Source organism: Alosa pseudoharengus, unplaced genomic scaffold (genome assembly GCF_046254945.1).
Source record: "Alosa pseudoharengus isolate Yale_2024_CS ecotype anadromous, Long Island Sound unplaced genomic scaffold, YU_APseudo_1.1 YU_APseudo_1.1_scf_13, whole genome shotgun sequence".
Taxonomy (NCBI): Eukaryota; Metazoa; Chordata; class Actinopteri; order Clupeiformes; family Clupeidae; genus Alosa; species Alosa pseudoharengus.
The window spans coordinates 36,685,027-36,704,765 of NW_027468598.1; the positions used below are offsets into that span (position 1 = coordinate 36,685,027).

Here is a 19,739-nt window from a genome sequence, read left to right on the forward strand (position 1 = left end):
ATACTCACCTTTGCACACCCCCCCCCCCCCTCAACCAGTCTGCAGTCCATATCTCAAAACCAAAACAAACACCCCTCACAACAATGAGGGACTTTCTCCAACACCGTAAATGACCCATTAAAGAGAGGAAGGTTCATCTGGGGTCATTGGGCAATCTCTGTTCTCTTACCCCTGAACACACTGGGGCATTAAAGGGAGGTAGGTTCACCTGGGGTTCTCTTACCCCTGAACACACTGGGGCATTAAAGGGAGGAGTGTTCACCTGGGGTTCTCTTACCTCTGAACACACTGGGGCATTACAGAGAGGAGTGTTCACCTGGGGTTCTCTTACCTCTGAACACACTGGGGCATTAAAGGGAGGAGTGTTCACCAGGGGTTCTCTTACCCCTGAACACACTGGGGCATTACAGAGAGGAGTGTTCACCTGGGGTTCTCTTACCCCTGAACACACAGGGGCATTACAGAGAGGAGTGTTCACCTGGGGTTCTCTTACCCCTGAACACACTCGGGCATTAAAGGCAATACAAGACTATGTAAGAGCACCTGATCAGATCAGGAGATTATGCAAAATATAGTTTTTTGTCTGAAGCAGAAACATTTGGTCACTTCAGTTCTATTGCTGTTGGCTATGGACATGACAATGAAGCATTGTATTATACTCCATTGTACCCCATTGACTGTTGAATGTGCATGGACATGAACCATTGTATGCTCAAGAGTTGTCTTTATCGGCAGAATAATTCTTTCATGTGTTACTTGATACTGATGCTCTTGAGTCTTGTCTGTAAATGCTTGGTGCATATCTATATCTTCACTATGTGCAAATCCATAGGTTAACAAAAACGGCCCTAAATTTGTCTCTGGATAATATTCATCTTCACAATATTGTCCAAGTTGGACAGGGTTTCTCCTGCATTGTGGCTATTCATGGTAAGCTATATAATATATTCAGTCTAAAATGATCTTGTCGTACAGCTGGGTTAGCAAAGTAGGCCTACAATATGAAAGCTAATCTAGATTACGTATTAGTTATTTAATAGACAAGCATTTCACCAGTGGTTTTCTTTTCTCATTTTAAACTTTACATTGGCTATGAAACTCGGTAAAACATTATCTTGTTTAAAACAAAAAAACACAAATATAGTTCAGATCTACAGACTAATACCCATTCACATGTGATGCCAACTAATAGACTCACTCCAAAACATGATTACAGCAAACTCACTGCTGATATCCACAATAAGAAAAGTTGAAAACAAATATGGAGAAAGACAAAAGCATTTATTTATCAAAGTAACTTGACAATGCTGATGATCAACAACAACAGCAGCATAATCAGACCCAGATCATTATCTAAAATGTCCTTGCTCAAAGAAACCACATTTTTAGATTCACACCATCCCAAAAGGCCTTGTGTAACAAATGTAACAGCTGGATTGAATGTAGATCACATAGTGCAGACTAAATGCAACGACAAAAATGGCATCTTTAATACACTAAGGAACAGTCTAGTAGACTGATCTTTAATACACTAAGGAACAGTTTAGTAGACAGTAGACTGGTCTTTACTACACTAAGGAACAGTTTAGCAGACTGATCTTTACTACACTAAGGAACAGTGTAGTAGACTGATCTTTAATACACTAAGGAACAGTTTAGTAGGCTGATCTTTAATGCACTAAGGAATAGTTTAGTAGGCTGATCTTTAATGCACTAAGAAACAGTTTAGTAGACTGATAGAAGCACTGCAAAAAAGTCCTGACATTCTAGGTACTGTGCTGTAGTACCATGGCTGGTCAACAGGGGGTGGCGATGAGCTCGTATCGACGGGGTATGTTCCCAAAGCTGCTGAACTCAGGCTTTATGTCCAGACTGGATGGTCCTCCAGGGGCGCTGAGATGGAACTGCTGCACTATGGACACCAGGAAGATCAGGAGCTCCATCCGCGCTAATGACTCACCCACACACGCCCGTTTACCTGAGAATACACACACACACACACATGCACGCACACACACACACACACACACACACACACATGCATACACACACACACACACACACACACATGCACGCACACACACACACATGCACACACACACACACACACATATTGCATCAGTACACACACACTTTAATCAGAAAGAAAAATGAAGAAAAGAAATGTATTCCCATGTACTGTATAGCCCATCCCTGTGTTTAAACCTTATAGGGGTAGACATTTTGATGAATCAATCAATGTAAATACTGGAACATTATGGTACTGTGCAAATGTATAACCCTGTAAATAGCCTCCTATGCTGCCTTGATGTGACACTATTGTTAGAGTGTCAGGGTGGCGTTAAGTGATCCACCGCTTTCTATGAACCATATAACAAGCAAAAACATATTCTAGTAGCCAAATATATGTCTGCCGTTAATGTTATCTATACAGTAATAGCCTACATTTGCCAATATAATTCCTAACAAAGGTAGAATGAAACCTGTCTTTGCAGACTTCTTTTTTAAACAGCACACACAGAAACTCTCCACACCTGCCGAGAAGGCGAAAAAGGCTGGGTTCTTCTTGAAGTTCCCATTTTTGTCCAGGAAGTGGTCAGGGTTGAAGGTCCAGGGCTTCTCCCATTGGTCCTCATCCCTGAGCACAGAGTGCAGCATGGGAATGATCACAGTGTCCTGCAAGGGGTCAGAGGTCAGGGATCAGAAAGTAGTATAACAAACAAAGTTTTATCTCCACAGCTGTTTGTACCCAGGCTTTTATGACTTTTATCATATACACTGTAATCCCATTAGCATTTCTGTTTACAGATGTCTTGTGACGTTAAAGCAGATCCAAATGATTCATTCATTCATTTTATTCATTGTATTTTTTTCATTTGGCAGATGCTTTTATCCAAAGCGGCTTACATTTGTCAATTATATTACAAGGGCCATTGTGCCCGGAGCAGCTCGGGGTTAAAGCGTAACTCTCGCCAAAATGCAACCTAGGGTCTTTTTGTGAATGTACCCGAGTCAATCTTTCGTTTAAAAAAATAAATAAATAAATAATTATGTCGGAAGCGCCACTTTTAAGTGTGTCAGTGTTGACGTTTTCGGGTCAAATGACCTTTTGAATGGGAATCGTAGGGGCACTACTATTTTGATACATGATCACCTCAAAAATCTCTATTTTTAAAACACTAAGAAGGCTCTACACAACATGAAACTTTGATCGAAGTATCATCAGTGTCTACACATGAACACTCAGCATCAAGCATTGAGAACATTGTTTGTGTACACATAGTTTACAAATAAGGAAGGTTTTGGACAACTCACTCCTTGACTGGCAAGATGGAGGCTAGCAGAAAAACCAAGTGAGTTGTTCAAAACCATTCTTTTAGAATTAGAGAGTGAGAGTTGTGAGTCTTGAGAGGTTTTTGAGGTGGTAGAAGGCAGATTTGGTGATGATTTTGAGGTGGTAGAAGGCAGATTTGGTGATGTTTATGAGGTGGTAGAAGGCATATTTGGTTATGTGCTTGATATGTGACTAGAATGAAAGAGTAGAGTCCAAGATGACGCCCAGGTTGCAGACTTCTGGGGAAGGAGAGATGGAGGTCAGCGACCTTCTTTAGCTGTGCTGCAGGAGCCACCACCATGAGCTCAGTTTTGTTGCTGTTTAGTTTGAGAAGGTTTGTGGACGTCCAGGATTTTATTTCTTGCAGGCAGTTGACAACTGGCGTGGGTGGGAGCTAGGTAGAGGGTTTGGTGCTGATGTGCAGCTGAGTGTCATCAGCATAGCAGTGGAAGCTGAGTCCATGTTGACGGATAATCTGGCCAAGGGGCAGCATGTGAATGGTGAAAAGAAGGGGGCCAAGCACAGATCCCTGGGGTACACCATGTTTGACTGGTGCTGGGGCGGAGTTGGTGTCTTTCATGGTGATGAATTGCTTCCTGCCTGAGAGATAGGACCGGAACCTGAGTGCGAGAGGGCTGTGCCAGTGAGAGCAATGAATTCAGAGAGGCGGTGGAGGAGGATGGTGTGGTAGACTGTTGACATCCGAGCACCTCACATACCCAAAGACTTCCAATTTGGCAAGCCCTATTTTATCAGTTTATTGCTCATATTAGACTTCCCCTCATTGCCCAGGCATGGGTGCCAGTGTATGAGTCAGACTTGGAGCAACAGTACATTATTCAATGCTGTGTAATTAAGTGATTGGGGGTTATCAGTAGCCGATGCACACATGAATGGGGCTGCCAGTCAGCAGAGATTTTTTGTTTAATTGGCCTTGTGAGCACTTTTACTCTGCCAGTGACGATTACGACACATTACGGCATTAATCAGCCTGGTTGATCAGCCCTACAGCAAATCAATCAGTCTATCACTAGTGTAATGAAAGTGGTGTTGTCACATGTATAGGCTGTGTAGTGTAATGGCAGAGCAGAGCAAGAGGTGTTCCACTGGACAGACCTTGGGAATGGTGTAGCCCCTAAAAGAGATGTCCTTGGTGGCGTAGTGGGGGATATTGAGGGGCACAATGTCCAGGTAGCGCTGGACCTCATGAATGACAGCATCAGTGTAGGGGAGGGACTTCCTGTCTTCCATTTGTGGAATGTGATGTGCACCAATCACTGTCTCAATCTCTTTATGCATTTGCTCTTGAATTCAGACAGAACAGAAAGACAACATAATTTCTTAGTGTTATAGATATAGTATGATAATGTATCTTAGAAACTGGCATAAGACTGTATAACTGTTAATAAATGAACATGACTGCACTTCTAAAGTATTAAGCTGTTCTAGTATGATCCCTACTAAACTTATTATGAAAGCATAGAGTCATATTAGGGGCATAAACAGCATTTGACAGCCTTTGTGTGTGTGTGTGTGTGTGTGTGTGTGTGTGTGTGTGTGTGTGTGTGTGTGTGTTCGTTCGATCAAGCCTTACCCTGTATCTCTGGATGTTTGATAAGTAGCATCATAGCATATCTCATGGTTGTGCTGGTGGTCTCTGTGCCAGCAATAAAGAGGTTAATGACGGTGGAGACTAGATTATCGTAGAAGAACTCCGTGGTAGGAAGATCGCTCTCCTGAGACAGTACAGTAAAGAGAATAGTGGGGTCCACTGATGTGGTTAGCTTGTAGCATACAGCAGGTCTGTCTGTTCTGCGCACTTTGTAAAGTTTGACTATGCGGGTAACACTTTACTATAAGGGTACACAATTAAGCATTAGTTAAGTATTATTTAAGTATTAAGCAAATAATAAGCAACACCTCATTCATCATTATTAATTATGTTTTCAACATTACTTAAGGATTAACAAATATCCTTTTCCTCATTAAAAGAGTCTTGTTTGTCTTTTCCATATGGGTCTACTCAGCAAGCTCACTGTTCATGATATCAGCTGCCTCCTGCCTACCTGCTCGAGTCTGATGAGGAAGCAGTCGATGTAGTCGCGAGGATACTGCCTACCTGCTCGAGTCTGATGAGGAAACAGTCGATGTAGTCGCGAGGGTTGTCTGGGTCCAGAGTGTCTTTGTGCTGGTGGATCTTCGCCGTTACAAACTCCCTCAGTTCATCCATGTGTCGGAAGACTTTTTGGTGGGGGCCAGGTGTGTAAGTCATCAGACGGGGGAAAATGTTGTAAAGCTGTGTAAATATAAACATAAACACAAACAAAGAGTGGGGATGTTATCTGGATTAGAAGCCAGTGGTGTAGTCTACGTGAAAGAACCATGGGGCGGGAATCGAACCCGGGTCGCCAGCTTACGGTGAAGGTGCCCCAGCCAGTCGCGCCACAGCCGGGGCCTACAGTCAGGGATTTTTTGTCACATTCAGCAATCATCTCCTCACGACCGCCTGCTGCTCATTCTGTGAGCACTCTAAAGAAAATCCTGCCTCTGTAGGCAGCCCAGGCTCCAGAAACTGCTTATCTAATAAAATATAAAGAAAATCCTGCCTCTGTAGGCAGCCCAGGCTCCAGAAACTGCTTATCTAATCAAATCTAATCAAGTGTTATTCATCTCATATCAACTTATATCATCTCACTTGGTTACTGTAGGTTTTAGTTTTGCAGTGTGGGAGCAGCCTGTCCCCTAAACAAAAATGAAACCCTGTGTAAATATAAACATAAACACAAACAAATGTGACTTCCTGCACAATCCCTAACTGCACCTTTAATATCTGGATCTTTTCAGTTTTAAACGAATCCTTCCAAAGTCTTTGAATATGCCCCTTTGAAGATAATGGTGTATTTGGTTTTTGAGGAAGGACCTCATGCCCCTCACCCTAATTGTGTAATTGTGCAAAATGTTGTCTTGCACAACAGGATGACAGATAAATGTTTTAGACAGAAGTATTAAATGCATCAGTGCAGGCATATACTGTAATGCTGTTTAGATGTTGAGAAAAATGGGGAAACAGTTATATTGAGATTAAAAGTTATGAGTTGTTTTCGTTTGTGTTATATTGAGATGAATAGTTATGAGTTGTTTTCGTTTGTGTTATATTGAGATTAAAAGTTATAAGAGTTGTTTTCGTTTGTGTTATATTGAGATTAAAAGTTATGAGTTGTTTTCGTTTGTGTTATATTGAGATTAAAAGTTATAAGAGTTGTTTTCGTTTGTGTTATATTGAGATTAAAAGTTATGAGTTGTTTTCGTTTGTGTTATATTGAGATTAAAATTAAAGGTGCTCTAAGCGATGCCACATGTTTTTTAGGCTAAAACATTTTATGTCACTTACTGTAAACATCACCTAACCACCCGCTAGCTGTCTGTGTCCTGAATACACTGTAAAAAAACGCGATCTCTGTGGACAGCCCAGGCTCCAAAAACGGCAACAAAAACAACCACATAAAAACCTAACAAACTGTTCCAGCAAATCAGAGACAAGATGCACGTTTAGGGGAGTTTCAATTGCACAGGAGCAGCACGGGAGGGAGGGGGAGGAAGTAGCGAGCTAGCTCTCCGTTTTGTTTGAAAGTCAACAGAAGTGACGTTACCCAGCATCGCTTAGATCATCTTTAACAATCAAATGCACATATTTGTTCGTCACAGACTATGGTCCAAACACACACACACACACTCACACTCTCTCTCTCTCACATTTGGTTTGTCTCAGGCTCTCAGTCTGCTTTCCTCCTCGCACACACACACACACACACACACACACACACACACACAAAGACTCACATTTGGTTTGTCTCAGGCTCTCCAGCAGGTGTCGGCTCTCCTCCTGGATCCACTGCTCCATCCTCTTGCGGCCCATCCCAAAGTCTCTGAGCGTGCTCAGTGTGAAGCGTCTCAGCTGGCGCCAGCGCTCTCCATTACTGATGGCCAGACCTGACGAAGAAAATCAACAGACTGGACAGATCAATACGGATGGTCTGATCAGTAACCGCCCGATCGGTAATCAATAGCCACAGATCACTTTTAATGGACAACCTGATCAGGAAGGAATGTTGTATTTCTGATCTTACCGTATCCCTTGAGGACCCGGTTCAAGAACTGAACTGGTGCCCTTCCTGTGAAGTCATCGGCCTGGTCCACTAGGGCCTCCTTCACTGTCTGGTACCCACTGAGGGTCACTATCCGCACAGGCCCAAGGGTCACAGTCATGACCGGCCCGTACTGCTCACTCCACTGAGAAAGAAAAAACAGAATTATGTGAGTTCCATAACGGGGAGTCAGTCTGTAAATACCTATATGGGTTGGTGTCCTGTAAATACCTATATGGGTTGGTGTCCTGTAAATACCTGTATATGACTCGACTTGACTTGACTTGGGTTGGTGTCCTGTAAATACCTATGGGCTGGTGTCCTGTACATACCTATGGGCTGGTGTCCTGTAAATACATATAAGCTGGTGTCCTGTAAATACCTATAAGCTGGTGTCCTGTAAATACCTATGGGCTGGTGTCCTGTACATACCTATGTGCTGGTGTCCTGTAAATACCTATATGGGCTGGTGTCCTGTTAATACATATATGGGCTGGTGTCTATGGGTGGGTGTCCTGTAAATACCTATGGGCTGGTGTCCTGTAAATACCTATATGGGCTGGTGTCTATGGGTGGGCGTCTATGGGCTGGTGTCCTGTAAATACCTATGGGCTGGTGTCCTGTAAATACCTATATGGGCTGGTGTCCTGTAAATACCTATGGGCTGGTGTCCTGTAAATACCTATATGGGTTGGTGTCCTGTAAATACCTACTGTATGGGCTGGTGTTCTGTAAATACCTATATGGGCTGGTGTCCTGTAAATACCTATGGGCTGGTGTCCTGTAAATACCTATATGGGTTGGTGTCCTGTAAATACCTACTGTATGGGCTGGTGTCCTGTAAATACCTATATGGGCTGGTGTCCTGTAAATACCTATGGGCTGGTGTCCTGTAAATACCTATGGGCTGGTGTCCTGCACAGGGATAAAACCTTATCCTAAATTAAAGCTTTTTGCCCATGGAATTCCCATTGAAGTTCTCTTTTAGTCCAAGATGAAGCCTAATCCATGTATGGGACCCTTAATCCATGTAACCCGTCCCTTAATGTTTTACGGTCTGTTTGGAAGATAGATAGATAGATAGATAGATAGATAGATAGATAGATAGTTTATTGATCCCCAAGGGGAAATTCAGGGGGTCTCAGTAGCATACAGACATCACACACAACATGCACTTACAGCAGAAATGGTAAATATAAGTATAAGTATAAACATATAACCAAACTCCACAGTACAATAGAGACAGTAGGAGATAAGAAAAACTAACAAAACTAAATACTAAATATACTATATAAATTAAATGTAAAAAATCCAGTGTGCTTGAGGGTGATCAAGCATGAGACGCTAGTAGTGACAGGGCCTGTAGTTCTGTGTGCATGGTGAGGTGCTCAAGAGAGTGAGTGTCATGGTGAAGGTGCAAAAGTAGTCCAACAGTAGTCCTGTAGTTCTGTGTGTATGGTAAGGTGCTCAAGAGAGTGAGTGTCATGGTGAAGGTGCAAAAAGTAGTCCAACATTAGTCCAACAGTGCAACAGTGCAATAATAAGGTCTAGAGACCAGCATAAATAATACAGACAAATAGGAGAGTAAAGTATAATGTAGACAAGGTAATATAAAAAACTATAAAAAACTATGTCAGTGCAAGAACAGGTTGAGGTAATAGGGTTACAGCCATTCAGTATTGTAGCAGAAGCCATTGATCATGTGTGCTAATATAGCATGAAAAACAGTGTAGCAGGAAAAAAGTAGTAAAAACATTAGGCTGTGTACATTAGTAAAACAGTAGTAAAACAGTAGTAAAGCAGTAGTGGGCAGTCAGTACTCAAACATGGAGAGGGTGGAGAGGCAGACAGACTAAGCAGAGAAGTCTATCTCTCCTCTTCCCTTTAGTGAGGCATTGAACAGTTCAATGGCCCTGGGGACAAATGACTTCCTCAGCCTTTCAGTTGTGCATGGCAGTGAGCGAAGTCTCCAGCTGATCAAGCTCTTTTTAATAGTGCTGTAGAGTGCATGGCATTCATTGTCCAAGATGTTGATCCGTTTGTTCAGGGTCCTTTTGTCAGATATTTAAGTGATGCACTCCAGTTCAGCTCCCACTACAGAGCCAGCCTTCCTTACCAGCCTGTCAAGTCGCCCAGCATCCTTCTTCTTTGTGCTTCCTCCCCAGCATACCACTGCATAGAAGAGGACGCTGGCCACAACAGACTGGTAGAACATCCTGAGGAGCTTGCTGCACACATTGAAGGACCGCAGCCTCCACAGGAAGTACAGCTTTCTTGTAGAAGATTGTGTGCTCGCGGTGAAAAGGACAACTTTCTAACACAACAAGCAGAGTCACGCACTTGTGACCACAGCTCTGGTTGGATAACTTTGCAGGCGAACCAAAAGTGCTGCGTTTGCTCACCTTCATGAAGGTCTTGAAGGGCGCTGTCTTGTCCACTTGGAGTAAGTTTCCCAGCAGGGGCAGTCCAGTGGGTCCTGGGGGCAGTGGAAGCCCCCGTGCCCCCCTCCTCCTCCAGGCCAGCAGCAGCAGGAGCAGCACCAGGCCGGCCAACAGCAGCATGCTGGACTCAGACATGACGCACACACACACACACACACGCTTCCTCTACAGCGGCTGCTGTTAACAGAGCTCCTTTCCTCTACCTGTTTCTGCTAGCTTCACGCTCTGGTTACTCCTCGTGCACTCTGTTGTTATTTCTCTCTCTCTCTCTCTCTCTCTCTCCTTTCCTTCTCTCTATTTCTCTATCACAATAACTATATGTCCTTTTCTTTTTGTCACAATGTCTGTCTGTCTGTCTCTTTCTCTGTCTTCCTGTCTGTGTCTTGTTTTTGCTCGTTCTGAGTGTTCCTGAGGGGATTTCTGTGTTGCAGAGGAGATGAGGAGGCGTTGACTGACAGAGCAGGCATTGGAGAGCGGGGAGTCATGTGACTGCCTGTTGTCCACTTTAACCTGGATAACTACGCTCATCATGCTTATCTTGTAGTCAGCATTCTCATTTCAATACCAAAACAAACAAATCTACTTGAGGGAGGAATCGTTGTACTTTCTGGTTTCCGTTTTTATGACAGAAGTGTTGTTTGAGGTTCCTGACTGTAAACTGTAGTTGTTGTCCCCATGGCTCTGCGGGGGTTGTACAATGCAGGAGTCAATATAACAAAGCCTAATAAACTCTCCTAGGGTGCTCAAATCCATGAACCAGGTAGGCCAAAATGTTGGCCTGGGTGCCAGCCGAACTTAGTCCCGGTCTGGCATTGCTCCGTTGTGGAGCAACTACGCTCGCCTCAAATCTGGCAGACCAATCAAATCGGGCTTTACGATGATGGACAGGTGAGCAACAGCGCCTCGTCTATCACGTCATCTGAGCATGCTTAGGTTGATTATATTTGCAACAAAAACACTGTGGCTAGAAGGAGACAGATGGCTTCTAAGACCCCATATGGAAAATGCATATTATTTCAATGAGATTTTATCACTGAAAACAATTATTTCTGAAAACTTTGGCCAAAGTTGAGATGTGGGAAAACTCATGGTTTCACTTTCATCAAGGGAAAACAGCGTGTTGCATTGTGACATGTTGTTCCCTTGTTTGTTTGAAATCTCTGATTGACCACCTGTTTGAGGGATTTGCGACAGCCTTTCCCAGCTGTTTATAACATGTGTTCAACAGAATTATGTTTATATCCCCTTATTATTATAGGGGATATAGGCTATTAGTTTTTTCCTGATAGCCTAACCTACTACTGTACGTATCTCTTAGATTTCGCTAATGAGTGTTGTAGGAGATATTGACGGCACAATAACACACACACATACACACACACACACACACACACACAAACACACACATACACACACATACACACACACACAAAGCTAATGTTATTATAATAAATAGTGGCCTTGTATGGGAATGTTGGAAATGGAAATGATAAAAAAAAGATGTTCTCTGTCTGGGGACCGAGGAGAGAGGCCGTATGCAAATTTGCTCTCTCCTCGGCCCTCGGCCCGCCAGCTCATGCCAGCTCGTTCAAAGCCCGACGTCATCAAGGACATCTCATTCATCTAATTGCAACCAGAGGACGCGGAAGTGTTTTCAGTCGGAATTGTGCGTTCATTCCAAGGTAAAATGTTCCTTGTCACGTCTGTCAACTTTCGGTTTTAAAGAAGTTTGTAGGGATTTAGTTTCATCAACAAACTAGTGGATAGACCAAAAAAAGACCTTTATATGCTGAAATTATCACAAACTACCATGCAAACTTTTTTCTTTTTAAATCCATGCCTGTTTTGTTCACGCATTGTATAATAAGTATTCATTCATGCCTTGAGAACTATCAAACATTACCTCATTATCAGGGTCATGTTCATATGACATCTTTAGGCTTTGGTACAGGCTCATATTCTCTGCAATTTGCGTGTCTGTTTATTCTAGCCTAAGAGGTGATGTGCCGCATCATCAGTAATTGATGTCTCTTAGGCCTGTTTCATACCAGGAATGTCTTTGCATACCAGATGTGTGTGTGATACGGCGCTGCAGCGGCCTCTCTGCCAATTAAAACGTCTCTTCCATCCTCCTATCATTCCTTCCTTCCTAGGAGGAAGGGAGGGAGGAAGGGAGGAAGGGAGGAAGGGAGGGAGGGAGGAAGGATAGACAAAAAGAAAGATGAGAAAACCCCTGGGTCTGCTCCTGCCCCCTGGGTCTGCTGCTGCCCCCTGGGTCTGCTGTTGCCCCCTGGGTCTGCTGCCCCCTGGGTCTGCTGTTGCCCCCTGGGTCTGCTCCTGCCCCCTGGGTCTGCTGTTGCCCCCTGGGTCTGCTGTTGCCCCCTGGGTCTGCTGTTGCCCCCTGGGTCTGCTCCTGCCTCTTATTAGTTACGGAGGTGTGACGACCCCAAGTACCCCCTTCAGGTCTTGGTCTATCAGTGCACGGCCAGGGCTGGGCCTGGTTAGGCTAATTATATGATATTGTGCATATGATTGTGTCTTAGCTATAAAATGGTCTCTCCCGCTCCCCCACTTCTTGGCTATAAAATGGTCCCCCCCCCCCACACACACACACTCACACTCCTTGGCTATAAAATGGTCTCTCCCCACCCCCCTCCTTCTTGGCTATAAAATGGTCTCTCCCCACCCCTTATGTCACTAACTCTCTCAAATAACTAGCATACCAACACAGTCATTGCATCCATGCAGGTACGGCACTACACTACACACCACATGTTCATTCCCCTGCTCATGCATGGCTTTTCTCTCATGCAGCACATATAAGATGGTTATCAACGAGTTTATTCCAGGTTATTTCCAGGTTTTGGACTCCTAGTCACAGCGACTTCATCTTGCACAATGTTCTTGAATGGCTGCCAAAACAGATCCGAACCCTCACCTGGATGAGTGAGGTGGTAAACATTCCTAAACACCTGGCCAAGTTTACCTGCTGGCACCGTTGTGTTTCACTGAACTCTGTACAGTATGCTACGTTCTCACCCTTGTACACACAAGAAGGTCACACACCACACACCATGCCTCACACCATGCCTCACACCATGCCTCACACCATGCCACACACCATGCCACACACCATGCCTCACACCATGCCTCACACCATGCCTCACAACCTCACACCACACACCATGCCTCACACCATGCCACACACCATGCCACACACCATGCCTCACACCATGCCTCACACCATGCCTCACACCCTCACGCCACACACCATGCCTCACACCATGCCACACACCACGCCACACACCATGCCTCACACCATGCCTCACAACCTCACGCCACACACCACGCCTCACACCATGCCACACACCACGCCACACACCATGCCTCACACCATGCCTCACAACCTCACGCCACACACCATGCCTCACACCATGCCTCACACCATGCCACACACCATGCCTCACACCATGCCTCACACCATGCCTCACACCATGCCTCACACCATGCCACACACCATGCCTCACACCATGCCACACACCATGCCTCACAACCTCACGCCACACACCATGCCTCACAACCTCACGCCACACACCATGCCTCACAACCTCTGGGCACAGTAATGAGAGAGAGAGAGAGAGAGAGAGAGAGAGAGAGAGGGGGAGGGAGGGAGGGAGAGAAAGATTAGTTATGACCATACAGTAGTTTTGGCACCCCTCTTTGTGTGGCATCTATGTGCATATTTTACTTAGTCCCTTAAAGTGCCTGTGTCCCTTATGCAGTCTATGCTATTCACACTATCCAGGCTGATTTCACTCTATGCTGTTCACACTATCCAGGCTGATTTCACTCTATGCTATTCACACTATCCAGGCTGATTTCACTCTATGCTGTTCACACTATCCAGGCTGATTTCACTCTATGCTGTTCACACTATCCAGGCTGATTTCACTCTATGCTGATCACACTATCCAGGCTGATTTCACACTATGCAGTGTTTCCCATACATTGACTTATTTGAGGCGGCCCACCACACAATGATAAGTATAAGTATATATACTCTTTTGATCCCGTGAGGGAAATTTGGTCTCTGCTTTTATCCCAATCCGTGAATTAGTGAAACACACACAGCACACAGTGTACACACAGTGAGGTGAAGCACACACTAATCCCGGCGCAGTGAGCTGCCTGCATCAACAGCGGCGCTCGGGGAGCAGTGAGGGGTTAGGTGCCTTGCTCAAGGGCACTTCAGCCGTGCCTACTGGTCGGGGTTCGAACCGGCAACCCTCCGGTTACAGGTCCGAAGTGCTAACCAGTAGGCCACGGCTGCCCCCATTTTCCAGGTTGTACTAAATTGTGCTTAAATCTGGTTAGCATCATAACCATGCTGTGCTAATTTGTTAAAAACTGTTGCATTTAAAGTTAATTCTGCAAACCAACCACCACAAATGGAATTCAATTCTGTGGGAAACACTGTGCTGTGCACTAGCCAGGCTGATTGCACTCTATGCTGTTCACTAGCCAGGCTGATTTCACTCTATGCTGTGCACTATCCAGGCTGTGTCTGCTAAACTCTCCTTCTCACTTCCTGTGTGGTTCTGAAATGCTGATCCTACATCAGTGTGCCCGTGTCTACGCTGATCCTACATCAGTGTGCCCGTATCTACGCTGATCCTACATCAGTGTACCCGTATCTACGCTGATCCTGCATCAGTGTGCCGGTGACTACGCTGATCTACATCAGTGTGCCGGTGACTACGCTGTTGTAGGTAGAAGGGGTGACGCGTTCTCTTCAAACCTGCACGATCTTTTAGGAATCTTCAATGAGGGTCAAAATGTTGTGAGCTAAACTACAACCAACTCTATAAGCTGCTTTTAAAGGAGAAATCCTTTTTCGTACTGACAGTTCTCGGTGACCTTCGAGAAACAGAGATCTATATGAATAACTGACGGATTTCTCCTTAAAGCTTCATTTAAGCTACATTTTAGAGGTAGCTTGCCCATCACTGTGAAACGTTTGTGAGCATTTTTGCTCAGGTGTGTACAGAGGTGAGACGCTCGTTTCACATCTCTCTGCACAAAGATCATCAGTGCAGTGGTACAGTAGTCCACGACAACCCCTGGTGCCCTCTCACCTAGTCCAAGTCTGTGTGTGTGTGTGAGAGAGAGAGAAAGAGAAAGAGTGAGTGTGTGTGTGTGAGAGAGAGAGAGAGAGAAAGAGTGAGTGTGTGAGAGAGAGAGAGAGAGAGAAAGAGTGAGTGTGTGAGAGAGAGAGAGAAAGAGTGAGTGTGTGTGTGTGAGAGAGAGAGAGAAAGAGTGAGTGTGTGTGTGTGAGAGAGAGAGAGAGAGAAAGAGTGAGTGTGTGTGTGTGTGAGAGAGAGAGAAAGAGAAAGAGTGAGTGTGTGTGTGTGTGAGAGAGAGAGAGAGAGAGAGACAGTGATTGTGTGTGTCTGTGCACGCGCATGTGCATGTGTGTGCAAAGGTTAGCCCTGCCTGTTTTCACAAAGATCAAGGCAGGTAGCCTGGTTTTGGTCCCAGGTGTGCAGGAATGCTGGTCATGCCACTTATGCAGGCCAGAGATCACCATATTATTTGTTTGCTTTATTTGACATGAATATGAATATGCTGCGGTGAGATTTTGAAATACGGTAACACGCAGAGACAATATGATTAGCCTATAGATGAGCTAACCTTCCTTTCATAGTTTACTAAGACCTGCCTTTGTGTGCTGCACCTGCATGTCTATAATCACTGCATAATTTGGCAACTGCAGCCCTACTGGTTAGGGCTTCGGGCTTGTAACCGAAGGGTTGCAGGTTCAATCCCCGACCTGTTGGAAAAATGTGGGTGGGGGAAGTGGTTGAGCACTGCTCCCCCATGCCCATTTCCATGGCCATGTGTCCTTGAGCAAGGCACTTATACTATAAAAACTGTAACCCAGAGCTCAGCAGCTTTGCCAATCTGCCTCACATATACCAGATCATTTTCACCCCCTGCTGACCAACAGTGGTACTGCAGCCCAGCCCAGAACCAAAAAAGTCTGTCCTGTATCTGGTAATGTAAGTCAAACATTCCATAAGTTTGTTACTAGAATGCACAATAAACACTAATTGCTCATCATGCAGGAATTTCTAGTGGGTAGTTTTAGATTTTCTTTAGCCAATGAGGTTGCTCTTTCTATAGTTTTTGGTTTGATGATGGGGTTTTTGGTTTGCCACTCACTGTCATCATTTTGAAAAGAGAGTTTTGTGCTATTATTTTATAATAGCATAATTTTGTGCTAATATTTTATAATATAACCTCAGGTATCAATGGAATTAAGCACACACACAATCTAATGACAGTTTAATGTATTTTGTCATTTATGGTTCTCTTGAAAAATAAAGAAATTTATAATGAATAGGCTATGATTTTAAATTGGGATTTTATCCATCTCAGCAGACTCTGACACTAAATGGCAACACTTGCAATACTCCTGTGCATGGAAATGTTTCCAGTGGTGTTGTGGTGATGTCTGGGACTTGGAGAGAAGGGAGAGATACTGTAAGGCTATACATTGTTGGCTCTAACTCACCATTTACAAAGACAAACCTCTTCAGAACTTCCTGGACCAAAACAGTGACTTCCAAATGGACATGTGTGTGTATGATTGTCTGTGTGTATGTGGTGTGTGTGACTTCCAAATGGACCCAGCTCTCCTACCCTCCTCTGCCAGTATGAACATGGTTGATATACCAACCACAACTAGCAGGTCCATGGGGCTTTTGCTGCACCTATTTTTCATTGTTTAATTGTTTTACTAAACATTGAATATTAAGCTTTATTAGTGTTTAGACGTTTTGCCAGATAAGTCTATGTGTGATTAATCATAGACCAAAAGTGTGTGTTTCCCAGGTAAGCAGGGCGGATGGGTGAATCATGGCTGAAAAGTGTGTGTGTGTGTTTCTCAAGTAAGCAGGGTGGATGGGTGAATCAGTGCCGTTGAATGATGAAGAATAAAGACTGTAAATGTCTTTAAATTAGGAGTCCAAGCACGATTTTGCAAACAATTGTCAAGCATAGTGTGTATTTTCTAAAAAGTTTATTTGAATTGTTAGCAAAATCTTATAAACAGATGTTCAACGTATTCACTGTTCAACTTCTTTTTCACTGACAGTGCAATTTATAGGTATTTTCAATCATTTTTTATGTTTGTCGGCTGCATTAAGTAATTTGCTTTTGTAAAAAGATATATACACAGTATTCTCTGCATATTTTTCTTTTTTTCATTTGGGATGTAGATCTGTACATTTTGGATTTAGATCTGTTCATTTGGGGTGTAGATCTCTGAGTCCACACAGCCTATGTGTCCAGACTTAATGACAATAGCCCTCAAGATCCTGAACCAGGTGTGGATCCTGCTCCTTTAGAACCTCGTAGAACTCCATTTGGGCTGTGGCTCCTTTCCTCTGTATCATGGTGAGCAGAACATGGTTCCGTTCCGTGCTGGTGGGTTTGCTCTCCACCTGCTCCCGCTCCAGGTCACTAAGAACCCGCCTCTGCTGGAGCAGAATCAGGATGGTGGTGAGGACAGGAAGACGAGTCTCCAGAGCTGCCTTGTGATTGGAGAAGAAATCCTGCCCTGGACTGGGATGCCTTGAAGGTGCAGATGCTGGAGGACAAAACATCAGTAATCAGAATGTGTGTGTATCAAGATACATACATTAATTAACTTGCTTATATCTTATTTAGTGTTCTTATTACCATGTCTTATTACTCTCTGGACTTGGTTGTAGGACACTGAAGGAGCCACAGTCTGACTGCTGCTCCGACCTGAAACATTACAGCCAAGAAAATAATACAATCACTTGTTTTGTCTTTTACAGTCACAAACACAATCACCAGTCTATTACAGTCACACACACACAATCACCAGTCTATTACAATATACAATATACATTAAATACTGTGCATCAACTTTGCTTTGTCTGTCATTTGCTCTCTCAATGTCATGATTTTCTAATAAAGGTCATGCGACCCCCTTTGTCACGTGTTAAGGGTATTCTGCCTGAGGCAGTAATATTAGGAATATCCCGACAGGAACTAGACTATGGCAAGAGAATGCTGAAGGATGTATGTGTATTGTATTGACCAATTATCTACTTACTTGGAGTAGCCCCATGACTTGCGTATGGTGCATAGATCACATGCTATGTCCAAGAAGTGTATATGTATTGTTGTATTTCTGCATGTATGAGGATTTTTGGAAAAGACCATTGTACTCATGTGATTTGTATTACCAATGTAATTAACATGTATAAGATGGGGCTTCGCCCTAGAGGACTTTGAGTAGTGTTACTGGAACATGCTGTTGCTAGTGACCTGCTCCCGGTATCGTGAATAAACCTGCAGTGGTTCCTCACACCTGAGTGTTGCCTGGATATTTTTGACCACACAATCACCAGTCTATTACAGTCACACACACACACAATCACCAATCTATTACAGTCACACCGACACAATCACCAATCTATTACAGTCACACACACACAACCCCCAGTTTATACGGTAGTCACACACACACAACCACTAGTTATACGGTAGTCACACACACACAACCACTAGTTTATAGTAGTCACACACACTTTACAGCCATCCTCTGTTTGTGTATCATCCCTACATTGCATGTGTTGAACAGGGGATTTTTGTGTAACAATATATGTCATATACACAATCACCAGTCTGTTAGTCACACACACAATCAACAATATAGAGTCACACACACACACACAATCACCAGTCTATTATAGTCACACACACACAATCTACAATATAATACAGTCACACACACAATCACCCGTCTCTAGTACAGTCAGGAACAAAATCACCAGTCTATTTCCATGTGTTGAACAGGGGATTTTTGTATAATAATATACACAATCACCAATCTGTTACAGTCACACACACAATCGCCAGTCTGTTAAAGTCACACACACAATCACCAGTCTGTAACAGTCACACACACAATCACCAATCTATTAAAGTTACACACACACAAACACCAGTCTATTACAGTCACTCACACAATCAACAATATATTACAGTCACACACACAATCACCAGTCTATTACAGTCAGGAGCAAAATCACCAGTCTATTTAAAGGGATATTCCACCATTTGGGGAAAAGTGCTACTGTCAGACTCAGAGAACGGCTGGATGAACTGGGGAAAGGTAAAACTCAATTGTTTAACTCGAGGGGAGGTGGAAAATGAGTGGAAAATGAGTGTATTTCCCCAAATGGAGTATCGCTTTAAGTCACAAACAAAATCCCCAATATATCTATACCAATATACCAATAGCTAAAACCATCACTTGTCACTCTGTATGTGTCTGGTCTCTGTGTGTGAGAGAGTAACATCTGTATGTGTCTGGTCTCTATGGCAACATCTATATGTGTCTGGTCTCTATGGTAACATCTGTATGTGTCTGGTCTCTATGGTAACATCTGTATGTATTTGGTCTCCATGGTAACATCTGTATGTGTCTGGTCTCTATGGTAACATCTGTATGTGTCTGGTCTCTGTGTGTGAGAGAAAGACTTTATTCAGTCTTTAAAGCAGGTCATGCTACAAATGCAGGTATAGTCTAGTTTATAATGAAGGTGTACTCAGGTCTTTGAGCAGGTGGGGCTCCTCCTGCAGTAGAACTCCATAAAAGGCTGCTTTCCCCTCAGCTCCAGCTGAGCGCAGACACTCATAGATTTCTCGCATCTTTGCCTGACTGGTCGCAGCTGCTTTGATCTCTGAATACTTCTCAGGGTGGAGTCCTTTGGAGAGCAG

The 19,739-nt window shown here is 43.9% G+C and overlaps 1 protein-coding gene and 1 pseudogene across 4 annotated transcripts in view; both read right to left on the minus strand.

Annotated features, from left to right (window-relative positions):
* Nucleotides 1-1,346: 1,346 nt before the first annotated feature.
* On the minus strand, nt 1,347-10,337 carry LOC143122149 (cytochrome P450 2B11-like; annotated as a pseudogene).
* A 6,649-nt stretch (nt 10,338-16,986) lies between these two features.
* Nucleotides 16,987-19,739, minus strand: part of LOC143122151 (uncharacterized) — a 14,349-nt gene continuing 11,596 nt past the window's right edge. For 3 of the 4 annotated variants that reach the window (XM_076282974.1, XM_076282977.1, XM_076282975.1), the window contains exons 9-11: nt 19,568-19,739; nt 17,664-17,732; nt 16,987-17,571 (exon numbers count right to left, since the gene is read on the minus strand). The exon at nt 19,568-19,739 is cut by the window's right edge and continues 77 nt beyond it. In XM_076282974.1, coding sequence (XP_076139089.1) covers nt 17,276-17,571; nt 17,664-17,732; nt 19,568-19,739 — 537 coding nt within the window. In that variant the 3' untranslated portion in view covers nt 16,987-17,275. The remainder of the gene's footprint in view (nt 17,572-17,663; nt 17,733-19,567) is intronic. The other variant, XM_076282978.1, reaches the window with a different exon arrangement.